The 25,913-nt window shown below is 47.5% G+C and overlaps 1 protein-coding gene across 3 annotated transcripts in view; it reads right to left on the bottom strand.

The window, feature by feature from the left end:
- si:dkey-215k6.1 (transmembrane protein 132B) overlaps positions 1–25,913 on the bottom strand; it is a 136,933-nt gene that overhangs the window by 82,009 nt on the left and 29,011 nt on the right. For 2 of the 3 annotated variants that reach the window (XM_041072527.2, XM_029163547.3), the window contains exons 2-3: positions 4,138–4,556; positions 3,402–3,973 (exon numbers count right to left, since the gene is read on the bottom strand). In XM_041072527.2, the coding sequence (XP_040928461.1) occupies positions 3,402–3,973; positions 4,138–4,556 (991 nt within the window). Of the gene's footprint in view, positions 1–3,401; positions 3,974–4,137; positions 4,557–18,249; positions 18,491–25,913 lie in introns of those variants that run through there. The other variant, XM_029163549.3, reaches the window with a different exon arrangement.

Here is a 25,913-nt window from a genome sequence, read left to right as displayed (position 1 = left end):
ACACACACACACACGCACGCACATAGAAAGAAATAATGGGACAATAAATTCCGTTGGTTTAGAAATTCATGAAGCAAAACTACAGGTCTATAACGGAGAGTGAGGAAATCATGAGCTGTGAAAAACTTTGATAATCACAGTCTCAATCAGAACACACACACACATACATAATATATACGCCTCATCTGTAATCATCTGAGTAATTAACTAAGCAAACAAGAGCAGCACACAGTTCGACATGACAACGTTTTAATGAGGGGGAGACTAATGGGTTGGACTGTAGTCTGTCAACATGTCTGCTGAAAAGCACTGGTTGAAAATATTTGAATTTAAGATAATATTAATAATGTGGATGTTGACATCACAATAAAAATAACACAATAAATGGTATAAAGTGTAATAAATATTCAGCTTTGAAACAAAATAATAGTAAAAAATGATGAATTCGAGTTATTGGCATTAATTGGAGTTTAGACATGTGGATGTAAGAATCGCACACACTGCTTCTTCCACACACACAGCTACTACAAACACAAAGAATGAATGGCAGGAGCACACAGTCCGATTCATGTGATCAGCTGCTTGGCTCCAGTCACAGGCTCCCAGTGGTGCCGACTGGGAGAATTCGCCAGGACCACTGCATTGTCACGAAGCCGCTTACATCAGCGCTGGACATCTTACAAGGAGATAGCTGGCGTCTGTCGGCCCTTGAAGCGCCTCATGTCGCCAACATTTATTTTGAAAGCTCTGACAGCTCCTGTCAGTTTAATTACAGCTGGATGAAAGTGGATTCAGTGGATTTTTATGTAGATGTTGTAGCTCTAAATTTGTCATTTCTTCAGGGGATACGCAGAAATTCTAAATACTGGGCTAATAAATACTGTAGACAACTTATACGTGAAACACTTATTTAAGCAGCAATAAAGAATAACTGATGACACGTCGCAGCTTTTCCAGCTTCACTGACGACACGTGTGTCTCTGCTTCACTGTAAAACCCTGGGTCTCATCACGGATCGTAAACAATCGTGATTACCTGCTTTCTACACTCACGGCTTCGACGGCAACAAATAACCCGTCTCTCACTAAAAGTCAAGGTAAAGCTCAAGTGTCCGGTGTGATGGAAATGACACGATGGGCACAAAACATGCCCAACAAAAGCTCCGTCCTCTTCATGTCCTCCTTTCTTCCTTTCACAGGGAACCTGAGCTACGGCACAAAGAGTCGGGGAGTCCATTTAAAGTTGGCCCATTATCCTCCGGCTGCTGTGACTGTTTTTAATATCTAAGCTGAGGACCAGCATTAAAAACCAATTACAGACTCATCTAGCACATGTCTGTCAGTATCGTTTTCCTTCAGTCACATTCGGCGACACTGGCATCAGGTCTAGAATGGCTCCATAATAGCTCTTGGAGAAGGAGACTGTGGCTGAATATGATTTTAGATGGAAAATTAATTTAAATGAATCTTTGTGCGTATGTGTGAAGTTCAGGTTTAGCAGGGACGTATGTCTCTACCGTCATGAGCTGTGGCGTGGACGAGCTGCAGGGAATTAAATATTAACATTTAGAATGAAAGTAGCGGTGCGACTCCACACAATATGTAACTCTGCGGTGCAACGTAATCCGCCGTGGATGCTGGAGATAAGCCCACAGGTCGGGCTGCCTGCGGCCACGAAACGTCACGACGTGGCACAATCATGTGCGGTTACGTGAGACAACGAGCGCGGTGACAGCTGATACGGCCACGAAGCCCGATCCAATTTGGAAAATGCGCGTGGATGCAGCTGCTCGTGCCTTTGCATCCTCCTCCTCTGCATCAGGACTGAAGGAAGCCTGTCTTCCCCTCGCCGTTTATTTATCTCTCCTAATTTTAGCACCTGTCTCTCTCTCTCTCTCTCTCTCTCTCTCTCTCTCTCTCCATCTCCTCAGCAGTTTATCATAATCACATCACCTCAGTGCGATGGAGCACACTTAAGGCTTATTATGTGTCACACACACATACAGGAATGAGAACCACTTAAGGCTTATTACATGTCTGACGAGGCTTGGAACACGGAGATTATCCGGCGGGATGCTCGGCCTGGGCAGAGGGCAGAGGACGAACACACGGGAAGGAGCTGGACGGGGCCTTTACATGGGCCCCTGTTCTAAGTGGAGCAGGCCCCGCTGAAGCCCAGTAACAAAGAGTGTGTTTTCCTTTAAATATCCTCCTGCAGCAACACACACACACACACACACACACACACACACACACACACACACGCGCACAGCAGCAGGGGAGTTGCACAATAAAAGACAAAGTGTCTGTTCTGTGAACGAAGGAGGCCACCTCATCATTTCAGCGTGTCCACGCAGTGAACAAACCTATTCAGTGTGTGTGTGTGTGTGTGTGTTTGTGTGTGTGTGTGTGTGTGTGTGTGTGTGTGTGTGTGTGTGTGTGTGTGTGTGTGTGTGTGTGTGTGTGTGTGTGTGTGCAAGAATTAGTGTGCACGGGATGTGGGCAGAGCATTTATTTATTTCCGTGTGTTGTGTTGGTGTGTGTCAGCACACAGCAGGAGGAGGTGCAGTGCAGTCTAGCCGGTGTCCTCAGACGACCTCACAGGTGAAAACAACAACTAATCCTATGGACTTGGCTTAAAATGGGACAGAGACCCTCAAAGGGTTAAGTCGGATCAATAAGTTCGTATTTGCGGTTACCATTATTCATACAGTTACAGGTTTTCCTCCAGTAAATGGAAACTTACTATCTGTGATATTCTAATCAGTTCCGTCCTCACAGGAGCATATTGTCATAGTAATGCTTCCACCCACTGCTGTGCGCTTGGATGTTCTTTGGATAGAATGACAAATTTATACATCTGTCATTTGTCAGCCCAAATCCCTGAAGTCAGTGAAATGATGAGGGTGAGATAGGATGCAGATATGCTGCTTAGTTTTAGATCGAGGGGTTTCGACTTATTTTCAGCCAGTGAACCAAACAGGAATTTGTTTCCTGATGTGAGCCCATGAAAACATACTGCTGCTCACGTGGACGCGCGTGCAGGCAATCATCCCCTCCAGTCACACCTGAGAGCCATTTTTGGCATTACCCTTGGGTTTGAAGCCCAGCTATACTGGTTTTATGGCTCTTCTGTAATTTCCCTGCCTCTCCAACTTCCTGTCACCCTTTCAATCCTTTCCTTCTCATTTTCTGTTCTCGCCTCTCCTTGGATCACTCCTGAATATTCATGGCCTTGTTATTTGCAACGGCGGCTCCTGAAAGAGGCTGAGTATACAAAGGTGACAAACATCAACCCGAGGAGGCGGCTGATGAAAAACAGCCGATACGCAGGAAAAGAAACGTGGCGAAGACAGAAAGAGGAGTCAAACGAAACACAAAGAAGCTGAATGCAGGGCTCACCTTAAAACAAACTGCTCTGTGTTGGAATCTGTCCTCATGTAGACGCCAAACGCCACCGTCTTGCCGAGTCGAACCGGACTGGGTGGCACCAGAACCTCGACATTTTCATCCAGTCTCAGTCTTTCTCCTTTGGCTGAAACCGGGCCCACCGTCATCCCCACAGTACCGGCTTTCAGCATGTCCTGAAGACCCCCGTCCACCAGAGGGCTCCACTGGCCTGCAAGGCCCAGGCCTCCCAGCGGCCCGGTGTTCACACTCGGACCTCTCCACGGCTCGTGGACCACGGACGGACACTCCTGGCCCTCCCCTTCCACTGGGATAATTGAGTAATACACATCCACTGAAGGCAGGGTCGCTTCGGGGGGCCTCTTCCTCACTTGAGGCGGTGTAAACCAAGCTGGGGGGATCTCCAGACGGACCACGCAGATGCCAGATGGTCCCACAAGTCGGCAGCCCGCCGAGGGTGCCGCTTCGCTGGTGTTCCGGATGGCTACGGCTCTGACACATGGGAGCAGTGATGGAGGAGGCGGGTCGGGTTCGTCCCAGCGCCGCCCCACCAGGTAGAACAGAACCTGGAGACAAAGCGAGATCAAAACCATGAAAGAATAAATGACCAGAAACTATTACAGCCTAATTCATTTGATTTAATAGTTTGGTCACCTTCTAAAATAGTAATTGGACGAAGAATGTAAAAAAATACAGTATAACTGAAAAGTTAAAGAATGAGCTGCCTTACCTGAATCCAAGGCCGCGTTGACCCCACCCTGGGCACCACCACTTGACCTTTGACCTTCCAGTTCAGCGTGACCTGGTTGGAGGTTGGCAGCAGGTGAGGCGGAGGACCCTGGAGGAGCTCCACCGGGACCGACTGCTCGACGCTCAGGTTGCCGTAGCTGCAGTTGACGCTGGGCAGGGCGTGCGGCGCCGCCACACCTGGCACCAGCTGGTGGAGGAAGAACGGCTCGGTCCTCGAGGACAGGCTGCCGTTGCGCATCACCTCCTGATTGGCTTCCCGCATGAAGAAGGCAGAGTCAGCGCTGCTCAGCTGGCACTGGACGGGGAGGTAGGTGGGGAAAGAGGTGGTGAAACGAGGCTGGAAAGGCTCCGCCGCCCCTCCGGACCCGCCCCCTGCCGCTGCCGCTAGGCCGTCAGACGCTGAGGTCAAAACAGGAGAGGAGAAGGTGATGCAAAGGGGAAGAGGCAGAGAAGAACAGGGAAGAAAGGAATTAATCATAAAACGCTCAGCCTGGCTACGATGAGACGCTTGTGGTGTCACTTGTAGCCTAAATGCAAATCAGATTATTATAAAGAGATTCACTGACCTGTGAAATGCATTTTAGTTGTAAACACACACTCGTATAACGACATGAACAAATCATGCAGCTTTCAGTTTCCATAAATTCACACACACACACGCACACACACACACACACACGCACACACACGCACGCACACACACACACACACACACACACACACACACACACACTTTTCCACGACAAGAAGAGACAAGCACGAACACATTAGCTCTCAGTGTGATACAAGGGCGAGACTCAGCGTTACAGTATAATACTGTATCCAACGGCATTAGGCTGGAATCTATCAGAACTGATATATTGCTCTTCTGCAGTTTATTTCCATAGATTTACACTCCGTGATTCGCAGCGATCATTTCACAGACAGGACTAGTTGTGAGCCTGGGATTACTGAGGGGTTTTGTTCAGCATCTTGGAAGAGGACAATGGGTTACAGCGGCTGCACTGCTGCCGTGATGCTGATGCTTTATCCTCCATCGCTCAGCAGTTGATATTCATCTGCTGTTTGGATTGTCAGCACTACTGTACATGAACGATCAAACTGATCTTGCTTATCTACAGTAATGCAAAATAACGCTTCTTCGCAATGTCAGTTTTAACCATACACAAAAAATACATCAAATAAATATTAGGAAATCTCAACAAATCCTCAAATAATGGAGAAAATATTGTATTGAGCAGGACTTTACACTCAAGGCCACACATTCAGAGCTTTAAAGACTGAATTATTACATGTAATCATTATATCACCTGTCTTTGCCTATTTAAATCACCATAATTACTATTAAACCATAGTACATCTACTGTTTGTAGTAAAGCTAAGCTAGTTATGTGTACAGTTAATGACGGCTGTGGTTCTACAGCCTGTGACCCACCAGCAGCTGTTAACAGGCCACAAAATGAGCACTGAGCTCAAATATGGGAATTGAAGACAATGTGAAATAAACAGCAAAGTATTTACCAAACAGGAATATATTTAATGGCTACGGCTGTAGAAATGCCACAGGAAAGGTATAAACTAGAGCATTTCTTCTGCACAAACACAGGCGGATTTCCATTGGATCCGAGCCGGCACAGAGCAGCCTCACACGCAGCAGCGGCTTCATGTAGAAACGCGCGTGTGTGCGCGTGTCTTTGTGTCGTAGGGTAGCGAAGTGTGAAAATATAATGAGGGTGGGACAGCGTAGCGCTGTCTGGGGCAAGCCACAGCGAGGCAACTTCAGAAAAAAATAATAGCAGAGAAATAAAGTGATACCTCGGTGCAACATGAATAAGCAGGCTGGTTGGGTTTATGGTGCGTGGGCACGTTGGGATAAGTTTAGAGCGAGCCGAGAGGCGGCGGGAGGAGGAAGGAGAACGCCGGAGTGAGACAGAGGGAAAAGAACGGGGAGCAATGTGGATGGAAATGTGCACAAAGCGTGCGCTGCAGTGACAGCGCACACTTCAGCACAAATGACACCAACTTCTCTCCAGTCAGAGATTTGTCCCTGAAGAATCCAACAAAGTTTCTGACTAGATAGATATGAGACAGTGGAGCGTACGGTGTCAATAACACCGTGGTGGGAAAGTCCGGACGGTCGCTGAGACCTCCCAGTGCCTGCAGAGAGGAACGGGAGGATTCTAATGAGAAACCATTATAGAGCTAAATGTAATAGCAGCTAGATAGTTAGTTAGTTTACCTCAATAAGCTGGAGGTTTTCTGTTTTCCCTGTGTGTGTGTGTGTGTGTGTGTGTGTGTGTGTGTGTGTGTGTGTGTGTGTGTGTGCGTGTGTGTGTGTGTGTGTGTGTGTGTGTGTGTGTGTGTGTGTGTGTGTGTGTGTGCCCACAGGAGTCTCATGAAGCATATGTTGTTGTCACACACACACACACACACACACACACACACACACACACACACACACACACACACACACACACACACACACACACACACACACTTGACCTGGATGGAGTCATTATTCCAATATTCCATAAATGATCACAAATAAAAAGGGTAGGAATTCACTCTTCATTTCTCCGGCTATAAATAAATCTTTGTTTATGGAGTCATTTCTTTGTGAACTTCACCATGAACTGTAGTACTCACTGTAGAACGACTCCCCAGTGAAGATGTGTTATTACGAACATCATCTTCAGGAGCGTTGCTCAATAGGCCCTTTGAAATCTGGCGTTCAGATCCCCGGATGCCATTGGCTCCTATTAAAGCTGGCACGCTCCACGTTCCCTGGCATCGTTACTTTGGCAACCGGCGACCACAACAGGAGTCCATACCCGCTGCGTTCTGCTGCACAATGCTTCAGTGTGCAAGTGAGGAAACGCGTGCGTGCATGCGTGTGTGAATCCAGGACCGCTCTAATGGCTCCATGGACGTGCACGCACAGTCGGGCCAGTCGGCACGTGAGCGAGGGGGCGAAGGCTACGCCGGAGAACAGGTACGCACAACAACGAGAGCACGTCTATGTGGAAACTTGGATAGGAATGAAGCCAGATGTACAGAGATTTGACAAGGCCCATCTGTGATCCCCCCCCATCCCCAAAAAGGCTCATCCTGCTCCATTTCCATGCTCACACACACAAAGCGAGCCAATAATCAAAAGACAGTGGAGCGTGTAGGACAGGAAGAGAGAGGCAGAACGACGGAGGGAAGCAAAGCCAACGGGTGCGAGAGGAAGGCAAACGTTATAGTGGCATCAGTGCCTTTATATCATTTTTGCTACAAACTGACCCTGACTCTTCAGTTTAATTACATTTGTGAGGACACAACACAACCAAACCTGACCTTAATCTACACTGGAGCTCCGTTCTGTTTGGTTGCCGTGCGTCTTTTCCAGGGCAGACGCTGGCAGAACGTTCTGTTTACCCAGCTTTTCTTTAAGCGCATTTGGAAGTAGTTGCCATCTCTCAGTAGTGGCCACTTTACAGGTCTGAGCAAACATCTCTCCCGCATTAGCACCACAGCTTCATGTTGTAGGAAAATGAAAATGCTGCTGTACAAAGGGTGAGTGTTGGCAAGATGGTGAAGTCCCAGTGTTACTGCCTTTGTCAAGGGTTTTAAAACAACCGTGTGTGATGAAAACATCAAAATATCCGTTTGCTTTTATTAAAGAAGGACGTAGCCCCACATTCGCCCTAAAAGCACTGAAACAGCATTAGAATCCATCAGAGGAGGAAAAAAGCCATTGATCACGTGGACGGCTGGTGAGAGACGCATGGACAGAGGTGGAACGACAAGAGGAGTGATAACGATAACGAGGGAGGGATGAGGGTTCTATTTCTGAGCAGGGCATTCATCACAAGCAGGGTTTATTCTGGTGGGCTCCCGCTGCCGCTGCCCCGCGTCCGTCCGTCCGTCTCTCACCGTGTCCATGCTGACACATTTACCAGAGCAAACCTTTCATTGTGAATGTGCCCATCTCTGAGTTTATCCTCGTCCAGAGTGTTTACAGGATGTTATCTGCCCCTGGCAGAACACTCCTCCACACACACATGAACCACAGCCGCTGATTGATGTCCCTGTCAGCCGCTGGAGTCACATTTCTCCAGATAGGCCCCGGCTTCCACCTGACCCCCCACCCCCCCACCACACTCACATGGACCCAATACTCACCCCTTCTCTTTCTATCTGTCTCCCTCTTTTTCTCAATTTCCTCCTATATACCTCCTTCTATTACCTCTGGTCCTGTCTGTTTGACTTAGGCTTCTGTTTGTTCTGTTCAGGTTCCTTCAGTCAATGTCATTGAATTTTTAAAAGGAAATAATTTATTGGCAAATGTAAAGAGTCAAAGCAGCTAAATGATCTACCTCCATTAGATGGATTATATTAGCTCACATATGTTACATTTACATTTGGGTTGATTTTGTGGACGGCGCCGGGTCGTTTTTTTGGGAACTCCACATTCTGATGAAGCCTGCAGAGCCCATGCCACGCACACACTGCTTCTATCACCCATTACTGCCCCGTCTGCACAGCCCATGAGGGACAGACTTGCAAATATATTTGCTGCAGCAGACACATCTTAATCCTCCTCCTGTCCCCGTTGGATTGGAACACGCCAGCGAGGAGACGAACCCCAGAGCGAGCTCGTGAATCAACTTAATTCATCTCTCTCTTTAGAAACCTGTTTTCCAGCCCGGAATGTTGCTGGACGGGCTCTGCAGCGTGATGGTCCATGTTAGACTGTACATCCCTCCACGTTCACCCCCGTTGGAGCTCCATCACGCTGGCAGCAGCCTTATCATCCAGACGTGTCCCTCTGCAGCGCTGGGCGGCTGGAGGCCTTTCAGGCCCTTTCATCAAACACAGTCAAATTAAAGATAGAGATATGATGTTCACTTTCAGTATATTTCTTATCTTCTGAACAGGACATTTTGTTCTAACAAATTGTCTCTCATCTAGAATCTGTGGCCTTCTGAACAGAACCTTTAGCCGTGCCTCCTGCCTTACTGTTAAGTAATGTTCAGTAACTCATCTTATAGCCATCACGTCTCTGAGCCTCAAACACCAGCGTGACTGTGACTCTAGTGGCCTCTAAACTAAATGTCTCCACATCAGCTGGAATAAAACCCACATTTCTAACTTTCTCTTCTATTCCATTACGTTTTTTCTTGCTCTCAATATTCTACCATTTTCATTTGGCCAAGTTTATTTTACCTCAGTGTCTTTATCCAGTGCATTTCCAGTCGCTCCCCCCGAGCTGTCGGAGAATATGGATTGACAGAAAGACCCGACGAAGGCAGCAAGAGATGCTGGGGAGTTAACTTTGGGAATTGTGGAAGTGAAATTGGTGACTGTGATCGGGTTTGTGTGCACGGATGTGTGTCGTGGCGGAAGGGTCATTACACTTGGTCTCAGAGTGTGTGTGTGTGTGTGTGTGTGTGTGTGTGTGTGTGTGTGTGTGTGTGTGTGTGTGTGTGTGTGTGTGTGTGTGTGTGTGTGTGTGTGTGTGTGTGTAAGCAGATGCAGGGAAGTGTGAAGAGCAATTTCAAATGGGCATCACAGCACTGAGAGCAACACAGGCTAAGAACGGAAAGCAAAACCTCTCGGAAGGCAAGTTGGGCAGCACAGAGGGAAACGGAGCTACACAGGTTACACACACACACACACACACACACACACACACACACACACACACACACACACACACACACACACTGAGCTACGATAAAACCAAAGGTGTGTTTTTTTTTCATTTAAATTATTAGGTTTGCCGAACATTTTGTACATAAACCTACTGAGGAGCTTGTCCTTTTGGTGGTTGCTCCGTCGGATGAGCTAAAGCTGCAGCAGCAACATCACCTACAGCGCCTAAACAAAAGCATGGCAGCCAACAGGAGTGATAAACAAACAGCAGACGTTCTTTCAAGTAAAACAGAGCTGTGAAGAAAAGCCTGTGTGTGTGTGTCGGGCCAGGATCTCCTGGCTATGAATATGAGGAAGGGATAAATCCACTGGGCCTCGGTGCCATTCAATTCTATCCTTCAGTGGTGCACAGCCAGGCAGCAAACTTGTAAAAGCTGCTTATAAAGGGGCCAAAAGACTCACAGCCCTGACTGACTTAATGGACCAATAGGAACTTAGTAGCTAGGGAGAAAAGGGAGCAGAGCAAGAAAATAGAGGTGCAAAATAAAGATAAGATGAGTTGCTTTAAATGTGAGTAGGTCATGGAAAAAGGAAAAGGAGAAAAGGAAAGTCGGACGGCGAGTTGAAGGATGGAGAGAGAAACGGGAAGGACGAGCGTAACGAGGAGCGCAAGGAGGAAAGCGAAGGGTGTCGAGCAGAGAATAAAAAATAGAGGACGGAAGTGGAAAACAAAAGTGTAGGAGGACGGACAGAGGCGTTAAACGAGCCACAGCGGGAGCCTCCTTCTATAGGACGATGAGCCGGGGTGTCGTCATGCCTCAGTGCCTCCGCGCTGTCGCTGCGGCGCTTTAACATTAGGCATCCACATGATGCAAAACCCTCATTTGCTGTGAAAACTATCCAGGTTATCGTTACAGTAAATGCATCAATAATCTGAGATCTGGCCGCATTTAGCATCGACCGGCTAATTGCCACCCATTGATTTCCACTCAGCTGAAATGCCACCGTTAACCAAGGTGGTTATTATATATTTTACAGTCACAGAAGTGCATAATTGTTGTGTTAGCATGACCGGAGCTACTTTACAGGAATGGAGCACTTAGTTTCATTTGCTTTGACCTTCCAGTGTTCCAGCATTTTGTTTGCACTCATTCTGCATTCGAGCAAAGGTGGACACAGACCAGATGCATCTCAACCACAATATCTCCAACCTTAACCCAACAATTCAAATTGGCCTCAGGGTAATTTTGGTATGTTTCAAATAAACAAAAATATAATGACTTATTACTTACAGAATGTAAGTGTAGAGTAAATGATGGCAGCAGATTAACCTAATGACTGGATCATTTACTGCATCTGAGGAACACGCAGAATGAAACGAAGCCACGTCCCCTGCTGTTGCACTGCACGCCCCGACAATCTGCCTCTAATCTGTTTACAACTCTAATCTGGTTAAACCAATCTGATTCATCTTCAACAGTTAATTAGCAGAATGTGGCGCGAGTAATATGATTGATGTGCTAATGAGGGGGGGATTATCACACACTTGACAGGCACCTCTATCTCGCTGCGTCTCCCCTCCACTTTCATTATTTCTGTATCTGCATCACTTTCCATCTCGGCCCGGTTTGTCTGCGACTCTCTATCTGTCCTCCGCTCCGCGCTATCTGCTGCCCGTCCCCGCTGTCATCGGTCTCTCACTCCCTGTTTATCAGTCATCCTCCGTCTTATTGCCATCGATCGCCACAGAAGCCGCTTGAGGACAAACTGAATTAAGTCTGACAAGCCCAGGTATTTTTATCTGCGCATCCCAAGCGCAGTCATTCAGTGCAGCCGCTCTGTGCAGACGCAGGCGCTCTGCGCAGACGCAGACGCAGGCCACACGTCCGTCCACGCCCACCTGCACACACCAGCTCAGTGACTAGGCCTTTAACAGTTCTCTCATTGATAGATTCTTGACTCTGAGGTGAAAATCATTAGCGCTAATTGTGCCTTTGTTCAACTTTGACATTTCACGCGCTGCTGTGCAACAGGAGGATGTGGTTGAATGTCACGTCACGCCAACGCGCGTCTCTACATGTAGCTGTGGTGACGTCCCATTCGTTGCACCGCTGGCCTGTAACTTCAGCACACGTGACCTTTGACCTCCATTAGCCTTCGTCTCAAAGTCAACCTTTTAGCAGCTGACGCCCAAGTGCAGGCTTCATTTTTCCACGTTAACATGTAAACACACGTGTGTGAATCACGGTGGTCCATCAATCGTCCATCAAACACACTGTTACCGTTAGTTCGGCCTTGTTCTATCAGACGTTGAAAAGTCAAGGCCTGTTTTTTGTTCTTCAACTTTGGCAGAAATATTTCCTGTGTTGGTGATGATGTGTTGATGAGTGGACAGGATTCGTGACCTTCCTGGGTTCCTCATTCCTCTTGCTCGTTTCTCCGTCCGTACTCTTCTCCAAACATTTCTACTAGTCTCACTGGAAAAACATTAGATTCGTACACAGGATGTACCTCATGTATAAATCTGTACCTAATATAAAGGGCATTTAAATCATTAAATCGTTAAATCATTTTTTTCCGACTTTTGAATTTTTCTAGAGTAATGTGTCTGCAGTGTTACGTTAATATCTAACTGTACAGAAATCAAACCAGTCAAAGAGAAGACATAAGGTCGTCCATTAAGGAATTATGCACAAATGATTTTTACGGGGAGTGAAACTGTCCTTAGCGCCACCAATTGACTTTCAATGAATCCCTCAACCTTCTCCATCATCAGCATCCACTTATTTCGTCTCCTCTCCTGCCGTCTTATCTTCTCTCTCTCCAGCTCCCTATTCACCTCAACTCAGTGTCTCTCATAGGAAAAGCTATAAAATGACCATCAGATTTAAATTCCAAGGTCAGACATTTGAATATGAGCCATTATTACGAGGTGGCTGTTTGAGATTAAGATGAAGGTCGCATGTTGTCACAAGGTCACCTCCGAAACACAAACCTGGACCTGTGACTATTATTATTTAGTATTAAATACTTATATTGCCCATTACCAGCTACATTTTCCAAACCATGCTCAGATTGAAGTCAGTGTTTATCTGAGAGCGCTCTGTGTTCACCTTGTGCTGTTCCTACTGTACAAATCCCAGTTTGGCAAACAGGTTTCTCAGCACGAGAGATTTTGATTTAATGAATTCTAATAAAAAAAGGTTCGTGAGCATGTAATTGGAAAAAGCATCAGGTGAAACAAACAAATGTGACGTACTTCCAGACATTATACAAGCACTGGCAGGATGCTTGATTAATCGGGCATCGAGGTTGGGAGCTAACGCTCAGCAGATGCTGGTGAGAGGTGGCTGTGTATAAGTCAACAAGCAGCGCTGGCAGGCGGCCAGGCGGCGTCTGAAGGTGCGGAGTGTGGGGACGGAGCGGGTGAGCGGCCGGGTAAAGACCGGGCGGCCGAGCGCTGCATCATCATCCTGCTTCAGCATCGTCCTGCATCAGCTCGCAGGTGGAGGAGAGGCGTGGCGGGAACGAGCGGCAGGAAGGAGCTCTGACGGACGCTCGCCGTCACGGCTCCAGCATCACAGGTGCACGAGAAGGAAGCAAATTAAAAAAGGCTCCGTGAAGTGAGGAGAGGAGAGCAGCATGAAGAGCACACTCGCATCCGCTGGGACTCACTGTTTAACCCGCGCTCTCACCAAAGGTTAAACACTCTCAGCCGCCGTCTGGAAGGAATAAAGGAGGTGCGAAGGGAGGGTTTCTCCTCTCGCTCCTTTTTGTCCACCACCGTTTGTCTCCGTCTAACACCTGTCTGTCGCCCAAACACAGACAAATGGTGATCAACAAGTTAGGAATACAGATCAAAACTACAGCGTTTCTTATGGTCACTGTCCTGTTGCTTCACGTATTCAGTGATACACTTAAATCCTGAATGATTCTTTAGTTAAAAGTCTTCGAATCAGCTAATTTATCCATCGATTCCAGTTCTACCCATTGACGAGCGCTGTCGTTTTGAGTGATTGACTTACACCCATTGCTCACACACACACACACACACACACACACACACACACACACACACACACACACACACACACACACACACACACACTCCTGTACCTTTGCATAAATTCAGGTCATCACGGTCTGGAATTCAAATCACGACCTCCTCTGCCGGTCGTCACTGTCTGGAGCCGCCGTCACCGGTTTCCAGGTCCACACAGTAAATTACCACAACCAGTTGTTTGCGTGTTTATTAACTTTCCCGTATTATTTATTGCTCTGGGCTTTGTTTTTGCAAAAGCAGCTTTAACTGACAAAAGCTCCTAACAAAACTCCTACATCATCACTGGGACATCTCAACATGGACCTGAATATGATCTGAGTATACGTTGCATCCAAACGTGCTTAATTACAGCCGCGGCGATTAACCTGCTAAGTGGCGCTCTCTTCATTAGCATCACCGTTAGTTGCACATGCTCCTGCATGGGAGTCTTTATCCCCCCTGTGTTCTTTATGTGTGTCTCACACATAAATAGCAGCCTCCCTATTGTGCAGCTCCCCTTCTGGTGATTTAGCTCACTAACGCATTGCTTTCCAAACTGCTAACTGTGCAGTGTGGGGCCAGAGGGGACTCTTTAGCCCGCTGCTGAGACTAATGGTGGCGCTAGAATCACAAAGTGTACTTACAATGGCAAACGAAGTGGCACGACTGCAGCGTCTTCCTCGTGCTGACGTGCAGCGGCGTCGGCGGCTCATTCCTTCACATCACACGCGTCTTAGACCATCGCCTTTATTTATGCTTCGCTCTTTGCTCTGTGACCCTCCACGTCGATGCAAAGCCACCATGGGCCCTCAGGAGCATCCTGTACCACTGTGGTGCTGCCACATCCTCCCTCATCCACCTCCGCCCGCTTTCCTTTCACGTTCTTTTATTCACTCATCACTCTAAACAAGACAAAACTCTGAACCAGAACAAGTGATTGCATTTCCTGCAGAGCACATTCACAGTTTCCGTCCATAGGAACTTCATTCTTCGGAGACACGGGCTGCGGATGCCGTAGTTTGCAAACCTTATTATTCCCTGTAAACACGAGCGCTGCCGAGTCTCAGGCAGGTAATGTTGTACCCTTTTTCATCCCCATGTCTGCGCTGGCCCAGCATCCCAGTCATTAAACTTCATTATAGGGACAGTGGGTGCTTACTCAGAGGTGTGTGAATGCTCAGGGTGGCATGGGGGGGTCACTGTGAAGGATGACGTGCCACTTGCACTTTACTGTAGTCAGCACACGCGCACGCGTTGATGAGTGGACTGTCCCGTACGCCAACACAACAACAAAATAAGACGCACACATCCTCCTGGAAGGTTACAACCCAGCTACGTCCACATCCATCCACATTAACGCCGCTAGAATAAAGTGGATTTGTCTAAAAAATTTGATTAATGAGAAGCATTAATCATTTTGATTAAGTGCAGCTCCACTTTATTTTGCTACATCTAATTTGTGCTCTGTTTTGTTCCATCCTGTTCAATTTTAATAAGGAACCCCTTTTAATTAAATGCTTCAGAATCTAATTTTCGCTAGACTATATTCTAGATCAGATGTTTATTCTTAATCTCAGTATACTTTACATGCATAAGAAATTCAATCCCTGCAGCATCATGTCAGGGGGAGATTATCCCGATGAAAGCCTCATTTATTTTGAACTTCATTCATACAGTTTATTTAAATTCTCTCTGAGCCCTGGTGATAAACGCAGGAAATTGAGACTGTTCCAAAACTATTTACAATAGAAAACTGAGCAGTGGGTGTGAATGAGTGAGTGAGCATAATGCACTAAAAATGCAGTTTGCTTATGTTTGTATTCAATTTTGGATGAAAATATTGAACAGGCTTTGGGGCTGTTTTCGAGATAGAGTGAGGATGTTTGAATATCACAAAACTATGAGGAAAAGTGCTGATTAATGTTAGCATCAGACAGTCTCAGTCACATTTCACCCAAAGTGAAGTCGTGTCAATCGACGCTGCTCTTTAAAAGGTCGCACTTTTCTTCTGTGGCAGAAAACGACACTGCTGTCAGTCATCACGTCGACAGTAACAGCTGTGTGTGTGTGTGTGTGTGTGTGTGTGTGTGTGTGTGTGTGTGTGTGTGTGTGTGTGTGTGTGTGTGTGTGTGTGTGTGTGTGTGTGTGTGTGTGTGTGTGCGTGTGCGGCTGCTGGGTGTTTGCACACATGACACTAACTTGGAATCACAACACACACGTGACTAACGCCAAGTTATGGATCGAGCTGAAACGAAGGGATTTGCAGAGACGCGTTTCATTTCGTTTCCACAAACGAAGGACAGATTGAGACGGATGGAGAGACAGCGATGACGTTTGTTTGTCTGCTAGCGTGAGCGTGTGAGCTGGGGGGGGGGGGGGGGGGGGGGTGACATTGAGCAGACAGTGACAGTGTGATGAATGTATAAGTTACAGAATTAGCATAAAGCTCAGGAAACCAGCCGTCTCCACCTTTATTGCTTCGCTCTGCATTCATTTCACTCAGATTTCAGTTGGCTGCCAAATATAAACAAACATTAATAACCCAAAGGCTTTTTCTGCCGTCTTATTTTAATAATGCCACACTCTGGTATTCTTTCCAACAATATTTGAAGTTGGGCAAAGCGAGCTGGGAATATGAGGAAAAACTTCCATATTTTATTGCTGGAAAGTTGGGATGAGGAGCCTTTGCAGCTCCTCTGCCCCCATTTGGTCCCAGCAGAGACAAAGAGCGCGTAATGTTACACTCCAACATTTTGTCGTCACTCTTTGTAATTAAAGCAGGAGCAAAGGTGCAACATAGACCTTCGGTGATCACCGTTACTCAAATCCAGACCCACAGCTGAGTGTTTGTTACATGGAGTTCATTAGATAAAGACCCGCGCTCTGCCTCCAGATCATATCAGAAACAGGAGACGCGCTTCCTCCACCTGCTTCAATCTTAAAACGGACTGAGTCATCGTCACCATCTATACGGGACGATACGGCACTACCTGCATCCTGTCCCTCCTCTCTTACAACTTCACTTCCTCCCACTCGCTGTCACAACATCCATCTTTTTCCTTCATCTCGGCTCCTGTCACAGCTGCAGGCTCCGCTCTCCTGCGAACGCTTTCCTCTCATGTAATTCTACCGCGCACGCCTCACAACAGCAAGCAGGTAACGCTAGCTGTCCCATCGCATGCATGGTCGCAGGTGCAAACAAATACAAGGCGGTGGTGTCACAACATGCGGGAGCACACACACAGAGACACACACAGAGACACGCACACACACAGAGACACACATAGAGACACGCACATACACGGAGACACACACAGAAACACGCACAGAGACACGCACACACACAGAGACACACACAGAAACACGCACAGAGACACACACAGAGACACGCACAGAGAAACACACACAGACACGCACAGGGACACGCACACATACACAGACACACACAGAGACACACACAGAGACACGCACACAAACACAGACAAACACGGAGACACACACAGAGACACACACACAGAGACACACACACAGACACACACACACGGAGACACACACAGAGACACACACGGAGACACGCACACACACACAAGCATACCACACACACACACACACACACACACACACACACACCAAGACACACTCAAATATCCACACATCACATGCAACATGCTAAGATTTCCATCTTTGAACCACGTGGAGTCAGATGAACGTCATAAATTAGGACGACAGCCAATCGAAGCATGTTTGTGTGCGTCAGGGCTCAGACAGCAGCGTATCAGCACTTCTGTAAACCACTCATCTCACGGCAGATGAGGAATATTACATATTTAACAGTCGGAATATTGAATTAAAACTTTACAAGTTAATAACTGGAGTTAGGTGAGCGGAACGTTCCGCTAACTTCCAACTAAGCGGCCGCGTCGTATAACACTTTTTTATTAACTTAAATGTGCTGAACCACGGTGAGAGCTCCCTACAAGACAGATACGCAGACGTTCTCCCCCACACACTGTGTTCAATTATTAACAATAAGGATCTGAGCGAGGAAGGAGAGAAAAGGGAGTTTAGCCATTGTTTCTGCTAAATGATTCACAAGCAGTGCATGTGCGGTGCAGCGGGGGGGAGACGGAGACGGGGCAGGTGCCTTCTCCCGCTCCTCCATCCGTCATGAGCAGAGAAACCCGGCTGACGGATCTGAGGTGCGTCTCGTGTGCAACGAGAATGATGTCGAGCTCACGTTCTCCATGAAAGCAAAGCTTTCGCTGAAATAATAAAAGCTGAATAAATTGCGAGGAAAGTGACTACAGCTGCATGTTTCATACTGTATAAAGATATTAAGAGCAGTATATTTTACTACTGATTCATCTTAGTCTTACAAGCCCCATGAAAGCTGCAAAAATGCAATCATACCATGAAAGTTTTGTACAGCGCCCGGACTCCATCTCTGGATCAGTGGTTGTTCTGGCCTCCTGCAGAGCTGATATTGGCTGTCCTCTAACTTCTAACCCTGCACACACACATACACACACACACACACACACACACACACACACACACACACACACACACACACACACACACACAGAAGCCAAAGGAGGAAGCTCTGAAGTGAGCTTCAGTCTTGCTGCGTGTTTGTGTGTAAAAGGCCTCTCTTTCTCGCCGGTGACCTCACAGAACACACACACACACACACACACACACACGCACACACGCACACACACACACACACAGGAGCCACAGGTCAACAACAGAGGACGGACGTCCGGCAGATGTTTAATGGAAGCGCTGAAACGCGTCGCTCATTCTTACTTGGGCCGTTACACATCCTCTGTCTCTGTTCGTACCTCTGTCTGAACATATGGTGACGGGAGAATCTGAGCGTGGAGCTGCAGGAAGAAAAACAGTTGTGTGCTACATCCTTGAAGAAGAGGTCACAGGAAGCATAAAGTTCATCTCAAGTTGAATAAACTTTATTTCCTCCTTGCTGTGACTAGAACGTGTGAGCTCTGCCTCCTGTTTCAGGAGAAGCTGATGGTTGAGGTCCTTCCTGTAGAACACTGAACGTCCAGGCATCCGGCTGCTTCTAACGGCCTCTTGTCTGAGCGTGCAGCCGTGTTTCCGATGACACGGGCTCTAATCGCATCACAGGTGCTTTTATTGAGAGAGAGACGTGGAGCTGGACAGGAAGACTGCACATCTGCACGTTTGCCTGCAAACACACCTCGTCTGTGACATTCAATTAGCGTACTGTACGAGCGGCGTTAGCGTGAGTTTTAGCATGAACGCAACGGCAGTGGGTGTAAAGTGACAACACTGTAGAAGTTAAACTGTCAAACTGTAAATAACCAGCGTATGACTGGGCTCAGTGCACAGTATTGACTATAAGCAGCTTTCAGTCAGTCACTACACAACAAACATGAAGCTCAGTCCCACGGCTTACAACTAAGCAGAAATCCCTTTATCATCTATCTATCACTTCCCATCTCTGTCTCTCTCTCTCTCTCTCTGTCTCTCTCTCTCTCTCTCTCTCTCTCTTTCTCTACCTCTGTCTCCCTCTCTCCCTCTCTCTGTCATTGGCATGGATTAGAACTAGGCAAAGACCCATTATCATTTATCTAACCATGTCTCTATTTCTGTCTCATTCCATCTTCTTCTCATATTTCCACAGCGTGGGACTTCACCCCTTCATTCATCCATCTACTGTACTGCACTTTTCCCCTACAGTAAATAGCTGCATTTCCGTTTCCTCTGATGACTCAAAGACACGTTGTCTATTTATCTCCATGTTCATCCACACTAACAGTTCTTCCTGCAATAACAAGGTCATACATAAGTCATGAACCAAGAAAACTGCACACAGATCTCTCTGTACAGTAAATGGGCTCCACAAACTGCAGCTAAAAATATTTTTCAAATGTATCGTAACATATTACTTTCTATCAAAACGTAAATGAGCAGTAAATGAATGTTTATACTGCACAATAAGTAACGTATTGAGAACGGGAGATCCAGGCAGGTGGAGCAGGTTGACGTGGAGCCGGGCCAGGTCAGGTCTCATTAGGGCCCCTCCGCTCATGCTGTCCTGCCGTGGCCCCTGGATCAACATGCTGAGATCCTGCTCCGCGTGAGTCCACTCACCCCATGAATGAGGCTGCAGCTCAGCGCATTACGCACTCAGCCCCCACTACCTGAAGGCTCGTTTCACTGGTGTTAAAAGGCCGGGCTCTACACCCAGCGCTCCGACAATACACATGTGGGTTTTTTGTCAGTGTTTGTGTGCGAAGCTGTGTGTGATCGCTTGTTTCAAGGCTTCGTTTCAATAATTCAGGAGCTTCTCTTGCCGAGAGGCAGCGCGCGATGCATCCGCTCGCTCTACTCAACATGCGTGTGTGTGTGTGTGTGTGTGTGTGTGTGTGCGTGCGTGCGTGCATGCGTGTGTGCGTGCGTGCATGTGTCTGTGTGTGTGTGTGGCAGCATTGTGTTACATAACCCTTAATTATAACTGGGGAGGAAATGTGACAGCTTGTGACCTAATCTTTAATACGAGCATTACATTTTCACAATTCAAAGGGAAATGTGCGTGTGTGCATGTGTCAGTGTGTGTAACGTGACTATGCCAATTAAGGGAAACGTGACAGCGCCGCAAACACACTCCTCATTTTGGAAATGTGATGACTTGATAATGGTACGTTGCTGTGGCTGGTGTGTGTGTGTGTGTGTGTGTGTGTGTGTGTGTGTGTGTGTGTGTGTGTGTGTGTGTGTGTGTGTGCGTGTGAGATGAGCACAGACTGATAGAGAGGTTCTTGAAAGTGTGTGTGTGTTCCTTTAATTGTCCTGAATGACAGATCTATTACTGTGGAAGAGTGCGCTATTATCAACACTAAGCAGCCTTGTGGAAGTACACACAAACAGACACACACACACAAACACTCACACACTCACACACACACACTGTGCGATTAAAGCTGCCTGACATTCTTAACGTGTCGACTGTGTGTGTGTGTGTGTGTGTGTGTGTGTGTGTGTGTGTGTGTGTGTGTGTGTGTGTGTGTGTGTGTGTGTGTGTGTGTGGCAGTGAAGAAGCATTAAAGATGCCACTTGGCTTTCAAGGCGCTCGCTAATATAAAGCTTTCAATCCCATCTCGCCCATTAAACGGACACACACACACACACACTAAATCATACCTACAGACAAATAAGTCTCCTGACTCCGATACCATCACTCTGCACCTTCACACTTCCTCGTCCTGCGTGAGTGCTACCTATGTTCACTTCATCCATTTCTGGCCTATTTATAGCCTCCTCTACACACTGGCTGGGAGGCTAACCCTCTCTTTACCCCGTCCTCCTGCTTCTCACCGCTTTCCTCTCTACCTCTTGACTCGATTTTCTCCCCTTCTATTATCCTCCGCTCACACCGTTCCTGCTCCCCCTCTTCCTGCTTTAATTCACCGCTTCCCTTTCATGCCCTCCTCCTCCGCCGCTGCCCTTCATCCATGCACTCTGTTCATCCTTTCACCAGCTGTCATGTGTCTCCTCACTGCTCCCTCCCTCCCTCCTAAATATGCTCACATTAAACAGAGGGAGATCAGGGAGCGCTGTGAAAATCTCAGCTGTCTGCTTTTTAAATACCTGAAAAGTGTAACAATATTTGACACACAAATCACCAGCGGATTATGATCACGCGAGTGCTTGACCAAACATTTATAAATGAATCTGACACTGGTGCTGGTGCGCTTTTCCCCAGGAGACCTTTTTACAGCCCGTAATCCCAGGATTCCTCGGCAAACTGAAGGTGGAGCACCAGCAGCGAGCGCTCACACTGCAGCGCATCACTGGAAAAAAACGCCTCTTTGCTTGAGAGGAAGCGGCCGCGCACAGGGAGGACGTCTCAACGAGCGCCGCCTGCGCTGATCAGCCAATGATCAGCTCATGATCAGCTAATAATCAGCTAATGATCAGCTCATGATCAGCTCATGATCAGCTCATGATCAGCTAATGATCAGCTCATGATCAGCTCATGATCAGCTCATGATCAGCTCATGATCAGCTAATGATCAGCTAATGATCAGCTCATGATCAGCTAATGATCAGCTCATGATGGCGTCTTCACGTTGCCCGTGCATTCACACGCTGCAGCGCCGCTCCCGTCCGCCGGGCCTCAGAACCGCCCCTGCCGGCCTGCTTCGCCCTGTGGACCGTTTTAATGGCCAGCACCAGGCCAAGCGTGAAAATCTCTCTTGGCCTCTCTGCTCCATTTCTCTCTAGGTTCGGCTGCCTTATTATTTGGTAAAAAAAAACAGTTATCCAATCATGTCTGGAGCGACGCTTCACTGAGCGTCTTGTCCATCACTTCACACATTACACACATTACAGTACATGGCCCTTTCCCAACTCGTCGATGGTTTTCCTTTTTTTAACACAGATCAGTGTGAGCGCCCGGGTTCTTGTGATTGTCAGACGGGTCATGCTGTCGTTCTTCATCTCTCACATGGCTTTAATCAGTTCCTCTGTTCCGTCGCGTCTGCTGCAGGAGGAGATTTGGACAGAATTACCTCCCACATCACCTCTGTTGCTGCCGCTCGCTCGCTCTCTCCCTCTCTGTTGCTTGCTGTCACGTCGCCGTCCATCAACGTGCAAAGAAATGTAAGTGGAATTTCAAACAGGAGGCAAAATAAAGTGTGAATCAGCGCGGTGTTGCCTTGACTACTTTTATGTGTAACAGGATTATATAATCAAATTGCAGCAGTCACACGTGTGTAATTTTTGTAAATGGTGGTACTTCACTGCCGCTTCCCATCTGTCATTTGAAGCTAGTTTCCTGGTTCCATCCCTGACGTGTGTGTGTGTGTGCGTGCGTGTGTGTGTGTGTGTGTGTGTGTGTGTGTGTGTGTGTGTGTGTGTGTGTGTGTGTGTGTGTGGACAGTGATCATGACACTTGTTGCTGCTAACAGTCTTACATCGTGAACTGCCTTCAGATACTTTCATCGTGACTGTAAAAATAGCTCACGCTCATTCGTGAACGTGTCTCCACTCCTTCACATGATGACAACCATGCTGTGCCTTTTCCGTCTCCGTCTTCATGTTAAATTTAACTTCTCTCAAGCACCTTTACATGGATTTGATTCTCTACCCCCACCATTTCTTCCATAGCGTCTCTCCTCTTCTGTCTTTAAACTCTGGATCTTTAAATCTTCAGCTGCTAAGTCAGACTCAGGTTCGCTAATGGGCCTCACTCTCACGTCCTATCCCTCCAACATGTTGTAGCTCACCTTTTCTTTGTGCGATATCATCAGCAAAAAGCACAACTCTCCATTTCTCACTTGGCTGTGAGATCTTCATCAACTTGCTGGCTTCTGTGAACGTTAGAACTGTTTCCTGTGTACTAAAGCACTTCTCCTGCCTTTAGGAGCATCAAGGTTATTTCTCTCTTGAGGTCAAGCACCACGCTTTCTTAGGACGAGCCGACATTTCAATAACTGTGGCGTGAATAGGAAGGTCTGACCCAGCGGCAAGGTGGTGGCACCGCTGCTTCACAGCTGGAGGAGCCTGGGTTTGAATCCAATTGCTGACATGTAGAGACTGGATCTGCCCTGGTGTTCAATGACAACTAGGATGCACCCTCACAAGCCTCACCTCAACGGGAAAAGTGTTTAGGATGATGGACGGACGGATGAGAGAAAGAGAAGAGAGCGTCAGACAAGGACAGAGAGGATGCACGGGAACGGGAGGAAAAACAAGCGGCAGCGTCGGGGACCAGAATAGAGGCAGCGCCACACATGGAGGAGCCCGATGAAGAAGCGCAGGGATGAGAGTGGACGGAGACGCAGAGAAGGTCACGAGCTTTGTTGTCGTGCCCGTATCCGCTCACTGCCTGCTTTTCACGAGTGCTCGGCCACTTGTTTAGCTGGAAGAGGAGAGATGGATAATTATAATGTCACAACTCACTGTGTCACACAGTGCGTGCTGCTCTGCACCGACCTGCAGCCGTGCTGCACCTCAGATTGTTAGAACTGAACAAATCAAGGCGGAAATAACACAAATGCCTTTTTTCCATGTCTCTCCTCACCTCTCCGCAGGATGTGGCCGCAGCCAAGCAGCTGTTCGACCTGAACTCTGGGAAAAATGGGGCTTCTGTGCCTAAAGATAGCAGCTAAAGTCCCATGTGCCAGTATCCCCGCTGGACTATAATCCCAACCCACCAGAACTTTAATTCCTGTCGCAGCTTCTGTTCTGTTCCTCAGCTTTTTAGAGCAACTTTGTGACGCTGCAGTAGAAAAAAGACGTCAGACTAGAAGAACTCAGACCTATTGTTTGGTTCTATTTGCCAAACCTGCTTTGAAGCTTCTATGAATCGGGCAAATGCAACCTTTAACCTCCTCATCAATCCCAGTAAATCTCTTCTCCTTTTTATTTCCCGCTGTAAACGCGCTGTGGAGAGCGGCCGGTTTGGCAGCGCTGCCGTGGACGCGCTGCTGTAATGAGGGCTGTCGGCATCGAGTGTGTCGGCCGCGTCCTGCCCACACGTTTCCTTACAAATCAAGGTTTACACGCCGAGGACCAACGCCACACACACACACGCACTGAGACATGCACAAATCCAACCACCTCTCACCTGATATTCAAAATGCAGCAAAATACACCTACACACAAATACCAGTCACCAGAGCATTTTCACCAGGGTCTTTACCTGAACTGTCTCTTAGTGGGAAACAGCAAATGCTGGAAACATCCTCACGTGTGCTGGACAGAGAAAACTATGGGACTAAACAATTATGAGGAGATGATTATATTGAAGCACTGTCAACAAACCACTCGTGTTCAGCATCAAAGCTTCACAGAATTATTACATCTGTAAACATCTGCTGCAGCGGAAAAACAATAAATAGCTTTGGGACGAATCCGAGCGACGCCGCTGCCACAGCTTTCGCTGCTGTGCTGATTTTAGCAGTTCCTGTCTCATTATTCAGGACAAAGGACGTAACGTGATGTAGTTCACCTGGAGCAACGCCGTGTTCCCACAGCTGCTGATCATTCCACGCGCGGCCACAGTCACACTAAGAGCGGCTTCGCGTGCACCTTGTTCATCTGGGCTGAATGGAAGTCCATTAGATTCCCCCCTCGGTGCGGCTCGGTTCTGAACCCAGCAGACGCAGCCCCGGACCGGCTCTGGAGCAGCGTGAGGACGACTTTGATGCGGCTCGAAGCAGCGGCTTTGTGTTTTTTTAAACGGCAGTTCGAGGGCATGTGGAATTCACAGTGAGGAGCGGTGATGTCGCTCTTTCGGCGAGAACCAGTGAGCAAACACTCACTGGCGACTTCAGTAGACACGCCTGAGCAATCTGATGCATGTAAAGACACGTCTGCCTTTAATGCACCTATTACAAGGTTTTTATTTCACATTTCTAAAGCTGAAGCTGTCAGAATGTTTTCCAGTGTTTAGATGGAGGCGATGCTGGACGTGGTTCTAATGTCTAAATACAGCGGTCAAAACCTTAGAACGATGCTACACCAGAGGTCACAACAGTGGCCTTTAATGAGGAGAGACGACCCGTGTGATGCAGCGCTGATGGCCCATTCTACAGGTTTAGCTCCTTTCATTACAGGGACCTCAGGGAAGGACAAGATGCAAATTAAAATAGAAGACACCCTGCTGAAAAATCAGGAATGTGAAAATGAAATAACTCCTCTCGAAGCATTCTCACAAGGGCAAAGCACTCTCATGCCAAGTGATAAGTGGTTCTTAGAAAGTTTTCACCACACCAAGGAGGAGGAAACAGTGGGGAGCGGCGTAAGAGGCACTCCTGCCTCGTCTGTTTGAAAAGCCCGAGCTGCAGCTAAGAAAGTCTCAAAGACGTTTTCTTAAAGCAGGCGAGCACGCGCGCGTGTGTGGAATGTGCGGAAGTGTGGAAGGATGCATTGATTAAGCGAGGCAAAATCAAAGCCGAGCTTTGGGAGAGGAATCGATCAAACACGTCGACTCTGATCCAAAAAAAATGTTTAGTTTAGAAAATGAAATTGGTGTGTTTTTAAGCCTGACAGACTGAGAGTACACACACACACACTCACACACA

Source organism: Betta splendens, chromosome 9 (genome assembly GCF_900634795.4).
Source record: "Betta splendens chromosome 9, fBetSpl5.4, whole genome shotgun sequence".
Taxonomy (NCBI): Eukaryota; Metazoa; Chordata; class Actinopteri; order Anabantiformes; family Osphronemidae; genus Betta; species Betta splendens.
Note: the sequence above shows the minus strand (reverse complement) of the source record. Positions and strands in the feature narration are given on the sequence as shown.